General features: G+C 45.9%; 1 protein-coding gene across 1 annotated transcript in view; it reads left to right on the forward strand.

The window, feature by feature from the left end:
* The window catches only part of CDA (cytidine deaminase), a 28,433-nt gene extending 18,647 nt beyond the window's left edge, over positions 1-9,786 (forward strand). The window contains exon 4 of the mRNA XM_061148079.1: positions 1,732-9,786. Within this exon, the coding sequence (XP_061004062.1) occupies positions 1,732-1,848 (117 nt within the window). The 3' untranslated portion in view covers positions 1,849-9,786. The remainder of the gene's footprint in view (positions 1-1,731) is intronic.
* Positions 9,787-13,663: the final 3,877 nt, after the last annotated feature.

The raw sequence follows: 13,663 nt of genomic DNA on the forward strand, positions 1-13,663 counted from the left end.
ATTATTTTTAGCCACAGTGGAGATAAAGTGATGCTGTGCAGAATCGGAGTAGCTTGTTCCAAGGGGGCTTCTGCTTTGGAAGCTGCTGGAATTTGGGGGGAGGTGGGGGGTGTTTCGGCTTTGCTGTTGCACTTTGAGGGGTTCCTAGCATCTCTGGAACACACAGACATCTTCATCCTCCTGCTGCTCGCCAGGCCTGCAAATCAGGCACAGTTAGCAGGACTCATTTCCCAAATCTAGATGAAAAATGCCACCAGGAAGGCTCTGAATTCACATTAGGGACTTCATTCACCACCCCCGTTAGAGGGGCGCAAATGGCCGCCCAGCACCACAGCGTGTCCCAGGCCACAGACAGCAAGCACATGAGGATGCCAGCTCCCTGACTCCCCAGACCCTGCCGGCGTCTAATTGCTCAAGGCTGTTTTCTCCACGCAGATCAGATGTTGGCAAATGAGAGACAGCAAATGGAAAAGCTGAAGGAGAGAGAAGCAAAACGGAAACCAAAATGCAAATAATAAGATCTGAAGCTTGGGGGCTGAAGGCCTGGCGCTTAAACTTGCCTCTGCTCAACTTTCACCCACACCCTCAGGCAGAGGCCGCCAAGCAGAAAAATTTCCTTCCTTAAAACATTAGCTTTAAAAAGACGGATTGTGCCTGGTAATAATTTGGTGATTCAGGCCGAAGTATCAACAGCAGGCTGCAGGCCTGAGCCATCACCAGGAACCTCTAGTTGTCGCTAAAAATGGCTTCCACTGGGTATTTACTACGTGCAGGCCCTTTCCACCCATTGCCTCCAGTGCTCATGGCATCTGGCCAGGTAGAGCCTCAGGCTGTTGACTCCAGCTCCCCAGGATACTCTCCATTACACTGCTGATTTAACTCTCCACCCAGGACACCTATCTTCCTGCCTGATAAGTCTTTTGTCTCTAAAATCATTTCACAGCTCAAGACACCAAAGAGTTTCATCATTTGCCCCCATGTTACTCTGCAAAGCCTCAGTCTCCTTATCAGTAAAATGGGAATAATATCCCCCTACCTCAAAGGGCAGATGATGAAATCCTGCATGTCCATTGTACAGTGTGTGATGAGGCAGGCATGCAACCTCTCCAGGTTCTCAGGAGTTATCGAGAGGCCCCAGGGGAAGAAGATATGGGTTGTTATTTGTCACAACAGGAGGGGATCTGGCCCCAGGGGTTAGATATTGTTCTTATAAAGTCCTACTGTTGTTCAGTTGCTAAATCACATCAGCCTTTTTGTGACCCCATGGACTGCAGCACGCCAGGCTTCCCTGTCCTTCACTATCTCCCAGAGTTTGCTCAAACTCATGTCCATTGAGTTGGAGATGCTATCTAGCCATTTCATCCTCTGCCACCCTCTTCACCTTTTGCCTTCAACCTTTGCCAGCTTCAGTGTCTTTTCCAGTGAGTCAGATCTTCATATCAGGTGGCCAAAGTGTTGGTGAGTCCTAATCACAGAACAGAGCATTTACTGTCCCTTAGCAATATGCCAAGCTCTATGCTAACTGCTTATGCCATCTTTCACTGGCTCCTCCCTCAGGCCCTATGAACCAGGTATGATTATTATCATTCCCATTTTACAGGTGAGAAAACTGAGACACGGGGAGGCACATTAGACAGTAGGAGGCACTCAACCCAGGCCAGACTCAAACCAGGGCCGCCTTCCCCCCTCAGCCCCACTGCCTCCCTCACGCTGGCTTTGCCTCTCTTCCAGTTTGGCACCGACTGGGCTGTCTACATGACCAAACTGGACGGCACGTATGTTGTCCGGACGGTCCAGGAGCTGCTGCCTGACTCTTTCGGGCCCGAGGACCTGCAGAAAATCCAGTGAGGGGTGGAGAGCACCCTCCGCCCGGGAGCCCCTGCGTTCCTACACGGGCTAAGGGGACAACCACCCGGAGGACTTCATGAAGACATTCTCACAGACCTGGGGACACCTGCTGAACGGGCCCCAACCCGCCGGGCACTGGGCAGAGACGATTTTTCCAATTAACTCTCGAGCACCAGGTTTCTACGAAGTGATACCGGGTTGCCCTTCCGGCCTCTCCTTGCAACCCGTCTCGTCCTCCCCGGAACTCAGGGCACCCTGTCCCTCTCTCTCCTTCCCGTGGGCCTTCTTTCAAATTCCAACCTAGTCTGGACTGCTTCCCCATCTGTCTTCCCAAGGTTCTGTCCTGCTCTGGGTGACTTTTCTAATGATAAACATCACAAAACTTTTGAGAGAGGCTTTTCGCTCCATCTCAATCCTTGCTGTAGCTCTCAGGAAGGGTAGTCTTTATATTAAATAGAAAGACCTGGACTCTCCCTGCCAGGAACAGAACCAGACATCTTGGATCTGTGTAGCTGGTGTGGAGAGCTGAGTTTTTAGATCTCTTGTCCCTGCCTTCTTCCAATGGGGTTCTGCTGGGCTGGGTCTTACTGCGAACGGCCATTTCTAGAGTCTGTTCTGGGCTAAGTCAGACCCGGGCCCTGGATGCTGTCACCCCCCAAGTATAAAGGTAGGGAAGGGCTGTTTGTTTAGATGGCAGAGCAAACATCTCTTTGAGAACCTGCTGTGTGTCCAGTGATTTTACCTGGATTATTTTGTATTTAAAGTACTCAACAACTCAGTAAAGTAGCTATCTCCCCCTTCTTACAGTTGGGGGCCCTGGGCCTCAGCGAGGTTGAGTAACTTGCTTTCAGACCACAGCAAAGTTTAAACCAAAATCCAGGTCCCATCACTCCCCCTTGTAAGGTATAGTTCGGGCCGAGGCAGAAAAGGAAAGACGACCTCAACGGAAGTAGGTTACCTTTATTCAGGCAAGGAGGGGCGACAGTCGACCAGGCTGAGTGCCGAGAGGGATCAGGGAGACTCCATATTTATAGAGAGGTTTGCGGAAGCGATAAGGGAAACGTTAATCAGGCGGGATGTTTTGGGTATTCTCTAGTTGAGATGGCATTTGTAGTTGGGCAGGGGGTGATAAGTCTTCTGGGCAGGTGTAGGGGGTGGAAGGTTTCTGTGTAGGGGGTGATAAGTCCCAGATAGTTTAAAAAAAAAAAAAAAGTCCCAGATAGATGCAACCGGCCTGGAGCTTCAGGGCGGAACCTAAAGTTCTGTTTTGTTCTCTCCGAAGTTAGATGATTCAGCAAGGGCCTTTGAGACTGTTGTTTTCTTTTCTAGGCCCGAAGACTCCTTCACCCCTAGGATCTAGAAACAGTGCCTGCTCTTTGCCATGTGCTGTGATATAGCAGACCTGGAATCTGAACCAGGTCTGACTCTGAGTCTTTTTCCACTTTTTCCGCAGCTGATGTCTGGCTGCCTTTATTTACTGAGTCTTTTCTATATGCCGAATACTGCAGAGAAAGATGTATAAGAAACAGTCTTTGCCTCTGAGGAATTTGCAATCTGATAGAGAGGTGTAAACAGGACTCGGGCTCAGAAATATACACTGCGATCTAAGCTGGTAGCAAGCGCAGGGGGCAGCACGCTGCCTTCTGGGGAGTGAAGAGGGTCAGATAGGGAACTGTCTGTTTCCTTGGTGCAATTAGGAAGGTGAGGGCTGAAAAGGGAAGGAGCTGAGCTGGCTCTGTAAAGGGGGCTGGCAGCTCTAGGTGTCCTCCCTGGAGGAGCTGGCCTCGGGGCCAGTCTTTGTGGCTGGGGTAACAGTAGAGCATGGGTTTCCTCTTTCTCCCCTTCCCTGGGAGTCCTTTCTTTTGAGATCAGAGCATCTGCAGGGATTACTGGTGCGTGCGTGCTAAGTCATTTCCACTGTGTCCGACTCTTTGTGACCCCATGGACTGTAGCCCACCAGGCTCCTCTGTCTGTGGGATTCTCCAGGCAAGAATACTGGAGTGGGCTGCCATGCCCTCCTCCAGGGGATCTTCCTGATTCAGGGATCAAACCTGTGTCTCATACACCTGCCTATATTGACAAGCTAGTTCTTTACCACTAGCGCCACCTAGGAAGCCCTACTGTCTGATAAGACTGGCTTTTCCATTACCCACCCAGACTTACCTGCTGCCATCTCAAGAGACAGAAAAGTAGTATTTCCAACATTCTATGTGATGCAAAACTGCACCCTGCCTTTCTCTAGAAATGGTTGCTGAGAACTTCAGCACACTCTTCTGGATGTTCTCAACCAGGAGAAGTGAAGAAAGAAAAAGCAGGAAGAAAACGGGCCAAGACATTAACATCAGTTAAAATTCTGATCAGTGGGAGTCTAGAGTAGTGGGTTATTTTCCGTTGTACATATCTGGATTTTTTAAATTCCCAAAGTATTTCTTTTTCGTTTAACAACAACAACAAAAAAGATGGTATGGCATAATGGAGTTAAACAGCCTCCGAACCATGTGGCGGCCAAACTGTGTGATTTCATTACCCTGAGTCTCAATTTCCTCATCTGTAAATCAGCGGTGACAGTTCCCAGGGAACAGCATTGTCTATGGATCAAAGGAAAGAGGCCTTATTGAGAGCCCAGTGCTGGGTCCGCAATAAGCTCTTGATACATGCCAGCTATTCCTCTTGTGAAGAGTGACAAATCTGGGTCCTTTGCAGATGGATGTGATTTTTGCAAACAGGCTTTTACACTTGTTTAATAATTTTTTAATTGAGTTCCTACTGTGTTGTAGGGCTGGGGCCACACCCTGGGGTTGCAGCAGTAAAGATATAAAATCGCTGTCCTCACAGGGCTCTGTCTGCCTGTGGGAAAGACATCTAAGTCAGCGGTTCCCAACCTTTCAGGCACCAGGGACCGGTTTCGTGGAAGACAGTTTTTTGGGGATGGCACTTTGCAAAGAAGGATTCCAAAAATGATTCGAACAATGTCCCCTTGGAAGAATGACACTCATTTGGCTGCAGAGAGGCTGGGATGTTTGTTTTAAATAAAAGCACTTGCATTTTGTAGTCCTGCTGTTCTGGGGGCTGTGATTTCAGAGCAGCACGTGTTCCATTGTTTAAGGCTGTCTGTGTTTTTTAGGACCCTAAAGCTAAGTCCCAGATTCCCATGGACATAAATAGAAGCATGTATATCTCTGCTGCTCTTGCCAGCTGCTGCTAACTGCTTATGTAAACTACAAGATTCTTTTGGATTTCCTTTTGGCAGGGAGGAGGGAACAAATATGATTCACAGATGCCAGGGGCACTTTGGGTGCCTGTGTCTGAAATGAAGCCAGAAAATGCTGTTCAAGAATAAATAATGGAATGGCCTAATAAGTCTCACATGCGTGAGTGCATGGGAGAAGGCAATGGCACCCCACTCTAGTACTCTTGCCTGGAAAATCCCATGGACAGAGGAGCCTGGTAGGCTGCGGTCCATGGGGTCGCTAAGAGTCAGAGCAACTTCACTTTCACTTTTCACTTTCACCCGTTGGAGAAGGAAATGGCAACCCACTCGTGTTCTTGCCTGGAGAATCCCAGGGACGGGGGAGCTGGTGGGCTGATGTCTATGGGGTCGCAGAGTCAGACACGACTGAAGTGACTTAGCAGCAGCAGCAGCAGCATGGGTGCATGCTAAGCACTTCAGTTGTGTCTCTGCGTGACCCTATGGACTGCAGCCCGCCAGGCTCCACTGTCCATGGGATTGTCCAGGCAAGAAGGTAGGTTGCTGTGCCCTCCTCCAGAGAATCTTCCTGACCCAGGGATCAAATCCACATCTCTTACATCTAACCTGCATTGGCAGGTGGGTTCTTTACTGCTAGCACTACCTGGGAAGTCCAGTAAGTCTCACACATATATAATATTTTTTATTGGATTATATGAACACAGAAAATACTTGGAAGGAATGCTTAGTCTGTTGATAGTTGTTGAGGGGTATGGGAAGGGGACGTTAAGGGAGGACAAATTAAAAGCTCTACAACTAAACAGAAAAGAAAATGTCATAATTATTGTGCTAGCTACCTATGGCTGTGTAACAAATTATGCCAAAATTTAGCAGCTTGGGACAACAGAAATTTATTATCACACAGTTCCTGCAGGTCAGGAGTCTGGGGTGAACTGGGTCATCTCAAAGTCTCATACAAGACTGCAGTTAAGGCATCACTGGGGCTGCAGGCTCATCTGAAGGCTCCACTGGGGAAGGATCAGCTTCAAAGCTAACATGTGTGGCTGTTGGCAGGACTCCTACAGGCTGTTGCTGTTACTATTTATTTCCTTGTGACATGAGCTGCTCGACAGGGCAAGTCACAGCACGGCAACTGGCTTCCCCCAGAAGAAGCATGAGGGGGAGCCAGAGAGAAGCCAGAGTTTTTCAGTAGCCTGATTGCAAAGGTAATATCCCATCACTTTGCCAAATTCTATGCCTTAGAAGATGTCCCTGAAGTCCAGCCCACAGTCAAGAGGAGGGGATTCCACAAAGGCATGGATACTGGCATGGGGTGGGTGTCACTCTAAAGATGTAAAATTTGGGGCTTAGAGTCTACACATGGACATCACCAGATGGTCGACACCAAAATCAGATTGATTATATTCTTTGCAGCCAAAGATGGGGAAGCTTTATACAGTCAGCAAGAACAAGACTGGGAGCTGACTGTGGCTCACATCATGAACTCCTTATTGCCAAATTCAGACTGAAATTGAAGAAAGTGGAGAAAACCATGAGACCATTCAGGTATGACCTGAATCAATATGACTGTGACTATGACTATACAGTGGAAGTGAGAAGTAGATTTAAGGGACTAGACCTGATAGACAGAGTGCCTGATGAACTATGGACACAGGTTCGTGACATTGTACAGGAGACAGGGATCAAGACCATCCCCAAGAAGAAGAAATGCAAAAAAGCAAAATGGCTGTCTGAGGAGGCCTTACAAATAGCTGTGAAAAGAAGGGAAGTGAAAAGCAAAGGAGAGAAGGAAAGATATATCCATTTGAATGCAGAGTTCCAAAGAATAGCAAGGAGAGATAAGAAAGCCTTCCTCAGCGATCAATGCAAAGAAATAGAGGAAAACAATAGAATGGGAAAAACTAGAGATCTCTTCAAGAAAATTAGAGATAGCAAGGGAACATTTCATGCAAAGATGGGCTCAATAAAGGACAGAAACGGTGTGGACCTAACAGAAGCAAATGATATTAAGAAGAGGTGGCAAGAATACACAGAAGAGCTATACAAAAAAGAGCTTCATGAACCAGATAATCAGCCAGACATCCTGGAATGTGAAGTCAAGTGGTTAGGATGCCTCACTACGAACAAAGCTAGTGGAGGTGATGGAATTCCAGTTGAGCTATTTCAAATCCTGAAAGATGATGTTGTTAAAGTGCTGCACTCAATATGCCAGTAAATTTGGAAAACTCAGCAGTGGCCACAGGACTAGAAAAGGTCAGTTTTCATTCCAATCCCAAAGAAAGGCAATGCCAAAGAATGCTCAAACTACCACACAATTGTACTCATCTCACACGCTAGTAAAGTAATGCTCAAAATTCTCCAAGCCAGGCTTCAGCAATACGTGAACCGTGAACTTCCAGATGTTCAAGCTGGTTTTAGAAAAGGCAGAGGAACCAGAGATCAAATTGCCGACATCCGCTGGATCATTGAAAAAGCAAGAGAGTTCCAGAAAAACATCTACTTCTGCTTTATTGACTATGCCAAAGCCATTGACTGTGTGGATCACAATAAACTGTGGAAAATTCTTCAAGAGATAGGAATACCAGACCACCTGACCTGCCTCTTGAGAAACCTGTATGCAGGTCAGGAAGCAATAGTTAGAACTGGACATGGAGCAACAGACTGGTTTCAAATAGGAAAAGGAGTATGTTAAGGCTGTATATTGTCACCCTGCTTATTTAACTTCTATGCAGAGTACATCATGAGAAACACTGGGCTGGAGGAAGCACAAACTGGAATCAAGATTGCCAGGAGAAATATCAATAACCTCAGATATGCAGATGACACCACCCTTATGGCAGAAAGTGAAGAAGAACTAAAGAGTCTCTTGATGAAAGTGAAAGAGGAGAGTGAAAAAGTTGGCTTAAAGCTCAGCATTCAGAAAACTAAGATCATGGCATCCGTCCCATCACTTCATGGCAAATAGATGGGGAAACAGTGGCTTACTTTATTTTTCTTGGCTCCAAAATCACTGCAGATGGTGACTGCAGCCATGAAATTAAAAGACTCCTTGGAAGGAAAGTTATGACCAACCTAGACAGCATATTAAAAAGCAGAGACATTACTTTGCCAACAAAGTAATGACTTTGACTGTGGTCAAAGGTCTGTCTAGTCAATGCTATGGTTTTTCCAGTGGTCATGTATGGATGTGAGAGTTGGACAATAAAGAAAGCTGAGTGCCAAAGAATTGATGCTTTTGTTTTTTTTTTGTTTTGTTTTGTTTTGTTTTGTTTGTTTGTTTTGTTTTTTTAATTTTTATTATTATTTTTTTTTTCCAGTGGGTTTTGTCATACATTGATATGAATCAGCCATGGATTTACATGTATTCCCAATCCCGATCCCCCCTCCCACCTCCCTCTCCACCCGATTCCTCTGGGTCTTCCCAGTGCACCAGGCCGGAGCACTTGTCTCGTGCATCCCACCTGGGCTGGTGATCTGTTTCACCATAGATAGTATACATGCTGTTCTTTTGAAATATCCCACCCTCACATTCTCCCACAAAGTTCAAAAGTCTGTTCTGTATTTCTGTGTCTCTTTTTCTGTTCTGCATATAGGGTTATCGTTATCACCTTTCTAAATTCCATATACATGTGTCAGTATGCTGTAATGTTCTTTATCTTTCTGGCTTAGAATTGATGCTTTTGAACTGTGGTATTGGAGAAGACTTTGAGAGTCCCTTGGACTGCAAGGAGATCCAACCAGTACATGCTAAAGGAGATCAGTTCTGGGTGTTCATTGGAAGGACTGATGCTGAAACTGAAACTCCAGTACTTTGGCCACCTCATGCGAAGAGCTAACTCATTTGAAAAGACCCTGATGCTGGGAAAGATTGAGGTCAGGAGGAGAAGGGGACGACAGAGATGAGATGGTTGGATGGCATCACCAACTCAATGGACATGGGTTTGGGTAGACTCCAGGAGTTGGTGATGGACAGGGAGGCCTGGCGTGCTGCGGTTCATGGTGTCACATAGAGTCGGACACGACTGAACGACTGAACTGAACTGAACTGGTGGCTCAGTAGTAAAGCATCGGCCTGCCAATGCAGGAGACAGGTTTGATAGAGTCAGGGAAGATCCCATACGCAGCGGAGCAACTAAGTCTATGTCACAACTATTGAGCCTGTGCTCTGGAGTCCAGGAACCGCAACTCCAGAAGACTGCATCCTGGAGCCCGCGCCCCACAACCAGAACCACCACCACCATGAAAAGCCCAAGTGCCGCAGCCGGAGAGCACTCACAGCAACACAGACCCAGTAGAGCCAAAAACAAATAAATAAAGTCATTTTTTTAAAAGGTGTAAAAATTGAAAAGGCACGTGGACAAAGAAAAGAAAAGAAAAGAGAAAAGCAGACAAAGGCAGCAGGAGGGCCTGGTTCACCCCGTTAAGGAGTTGACCTTGTTCCAAAAGGCAGCTCTCAGTTTCAGATGGGTGTGTAGGGGTGTGTGTTTATGTGCATGTGTGTGACATGATCAGCTTTGAGCCTTAAATAGCTCAGTCTGTCAAATCAGGAGATGTTAGAGCTCTGAAGGAAGACAAGAAATAGCCATACGGGCAAAATAGCATGCTTCTGGGCTTAGGGGGAGTTGGAACAGCAGATTGTTTGCTTGTCCTGATGAGTGTATCTCTATATACTGGTAGTCTTTTTCAAACCATGTGTGTATATTACTTTAAATTAAAAGACTTTAATTTTATGTGTTTATTTAATTTAATTTTGGCTGTGCTGGATCTTCGTTGCCTTGCTCAGGCTTTCTCTAGTTGAGGCAAACGGGGGCCGCTTTCTAGTTGCAGTGCTCGAGCTTCTCACGGCGGTGACTTTTCTTATTCCGGAGCATAGGCTCTGGACACTTGGGCTTCAGCAGTTGCAACTTGTGGGCCCTAGAGCACGGGCTCAGCAGTGGTGGCCCGCCGGGTTAGTTGCTCTGTGGCATGCGGAATCTTCCCAAACCGGGGATCAAACCCATGTCCCCTGCAATGGCAGGTGGAGTCTTATGCACTGCACCACCATGAAAGTCCTTAAAAGAGTTTTTAATAATAAAAAAAAAAGAATGAAAAGACAGAAGCTTGTAGAACGGAGGTTCATTTAGCAATTATCTAGTGTATTAGAGAGCAAATGCAGTAGTTAATTCTGTTGGGGCCGGGGGTGAGCTATTTAACATTCCTGATATTGCTGGACCACTCAGGGCAGGGAAGAGGGACAGCAAGAAAGGCTAGCGCCAAAGAGCGAAGAACATTCTCTGGCAGACTAAGGAGCTTAGGCTTTATCCTGAGATCAATGGGCAAAGTCAAAGAGCCTGTGAAGGACTTTAAGCAGCAGGTGACACAGCCGTATTTGTATTTTGAATAACCACTGCAGGGCAGCGACTTTATTGGACTGAAGAAGCCACGGACTGTCTGGATGTCTCCACAACACTGCATCTCCACAATCCGCCACATCACACTTCTTTCCAGTGAAGTCTCATTCTCTGCCCACAGTTGTCTGATCCTAACCTCCAAAAACTACAGCCCAGGAGTTCTAAGTAGCTGGATTTTGATCTGGCAGCAGCTTTGCTCTGTCAACAGTTTTAGCAAAAACTCCTTCCACCTCCACTGGCAATTTACAGATAGCATTTCTGAGACGGTCTGTGGATAAAGGACGTGGCTGCCCTGGGAAAACGTGTCTGTCTCCTGCTGGAGGAGACAAAGATCTTTGAAATGCTGCCAAAGGACATCGTCCACAAGGGAAGGTCAAACAGCCCTCAACAGTTCTCTTTTTGCAAGTCTTGTCTTTTTCCATTTTCACATTAGCGTCAGCCTTCCTCCCCAATACACATCCCCCCGCCCCCTGCCATGTCCTTTGGGGAAAGGTTAAATGATGCTTCTTAGGAATATTATGCACTTTATCAAAACTATGCAGTCTTGAGCTGCCTGGAGGGAAAAGGGTACAATGAACACACGCGGGGCCCCCAGAGCAGAGCATATACCAGAAAAGAGTCCTGTGGCCTCTCGAGCAACCCCCTCCATTCCCCGCTAATTCTCATGGCGGAGCAGATCAAAGCCGGCCTTTGATGTTTAATAAATATGCTCTGAATGAATGAGACTCTCAGACAGAATATTAAATCTGCAGTATAAACAGATATGTTCGCAGAAAACCACATGCCAATTCGTCCACGTCACCTGTGTGGGATACCACTACAGAGACAGAATATGTTATGGGAGAACCTCAGGATGAGACCCCTGAGACCCGAAACATGGCACCTCTGTGGAAGACTTCCTTCTCAGGAGAGCAAATGGGAACAAGGGAAGCAGGGCCGTGATCCCAACGAAAGACAGCCCCTGTGCCCCAAACAGTAAGGCTGCATCTCTGCCCTGAGAAGGGAGAACACAGAACCCCATGAACCCTGATGGCAGCTTCTCTGTGTAGAAATCTCCCCGTTTGCCCTTTCTATAGTTAGGCCTGCTGAAGAATTGAACTTCATGACATGCTTGCTTCAGACCTGTCGCAAGCAACTTAAATTTTTCTACAGAAGGAGAACCCATCTAGTGCTGTTGGGCAAAAAACTTCACAGTCTACAATGAAGGGTTAATTAACATCAGCCTGGCGTTTTCATTTCTGCAGGTGGGTAGCTTAAGCATCACAAGTCTGGCAAGTTTATTTGTGGCTGAGAGGAACAAATCCGGAAGCTGATAACAACCACCCTCTTTAACTCAGAAACACCAACACAGTGTCTCTTTGGTGAATACACGTTACAGGCTGCATAGTCATCACAAGCCTTGTGGTAAAAGGTTACATTCCTAGTGGAGTAAAGAAAATCCTTTTAGTTAAAATATTAAACATCTCAGAGAAACTCTTGCTCCTTTTCAGTAAATATTAACAAGAAGAGCTGTAATGACAAGAACACACATCGGATGGGCAGACTTAAACTTTAAAGGAGGTCTTTGCCGCAACTGACTGAGTTTCCATGGGTGAGCCTGTGGTCACTTGCATGAAGTTTGTGAAGTTTCTCCAACCTTCTCTTCCTTACCTTTCTCCAAAGTTTCAACGGAGCACTTTAAAATTGTAATTTAAAACTCTCTGAGATCAAGCCAAAAACTTAAAGATAATATCTGACTTCCATGCACCTCCATAAATAAATTGGAAAGAAATTCATCTGTTTATCTACTTATGTCTCTCCCAAATAAACATGACTGCATATGACATGGGCCCTGCTGTTTCTCCCCATAGGAGAGATCAGAACACCCATACTGCTGAAACAGTTAGCCACCTGTCTCTAGCCAGGGATCCACCCCATGGCCAAACAAGCCTGGAGCTAGAGCTCTCCAGAGGACTGAAGATCCTTCCAGCAACAGCTGCTATGTACCTGTCCCTTAATTTCATATATAAGCAGGAAGGAGGGGATGTGGAGCCTTTTGCATGCTCTCTCTTGGTGTCTTGACTTCCATCACACCCTCATCAGAACAATCAGAGTGAAGATGCTCCCCAGTGTTGGCTGGCCCTGAACAGTGGAGAGTCCCATCCTCTCTTCATTCAGGAAAAGGCAGTTGAGGTGTACAACATAGTGATTCACAATTTTTAAAGATTATACTATGCTTATAGTTATTATAGAATATTGCCTGTATCCCCTGTGTTTCACAATATACTCTTTTGCTCATTTATTTTATACATAATGGTTTGTACCTCTTAATCCCCTACCCCTAAGTGTCCATCAACAGATGAATGGATAAAGAATATGTGATACGTTTATACAATGGAATACTATTCTGCCATAAAAAAAGAAAAAATTCTGCCATCTGCAACAACAATGGATGGACTTGGAGGGTATTAAGCTAAAGTGAAATAAGTCAGACAGAGAAAGACAAATACAGTATGATGTCACATATGGAATCTAAAAAATAAAACAAACTAGTGAAAGTGAAAGTCGTTCAGTCGTGTCTGACTCTTTGCAACCCCATGAGTATAGTCCACGGAATTCTCTAGGCCAGAATACTGGAGTGGGTAGCCTTTCCTTTCTCCAGGGGATCTTCCCAACCCAGGGATGGAACCCAGGTCTCCTGCGTTGCAGGTGGAAACAAACTAGTGGATATAACAAATAGAGAACAAATTAGTGGTTACCAGTGGGAAGAGGAAAGGGGAGAAGGGCAAGATAAACTGAATTTTTCAAAAAAGCTTTCATTATATCAAGAAGCAAAAGTAAAATGTTTACTAAATCACCACACAGAGAAAATTGCACAAATCGACTGTACATCTAGGTGAATTTTCATCACATGAACATACCCAAATCAGGAAACAGCATGTCCTCAGCACCTCAAAAACCTGGCCCCTAACACTGTAGATTAATTTTTTCTGCCTTAGAACTTTGTATAAATTGAATCCCATAGAATTTATCACTTTTTTTTTTTTACTGCCCCCCCATGGCATGTGGAATCTTAGTTTCCCAACCAGGGATCGAACCCAAGCCCCTTGCATTGGAAACACAGATTCTTAACCACTGGACTGTCAGAGAAGTACCTATTTATTGCTTTTTATGTTTGCCTTTTTTTTTTTCACAGTGTCTTTAAAAAAGTATTTATTTTGGGCCATGGTGGGTCTTC

This window comes from Dama dama, chromosome 8, assembly GCF_033118175.1.
Source record: "Dama dama isolate Ldn47 chromosome 8, ASM3311817v1, whole genome shotgun sequence".
Taxonomy (NCBI): domain Eukaryota; kingdom Metazoa; phylum Chordata; class Mammalia; order Artiodactyla; family Cervidae; genus Dama; species Dama dama.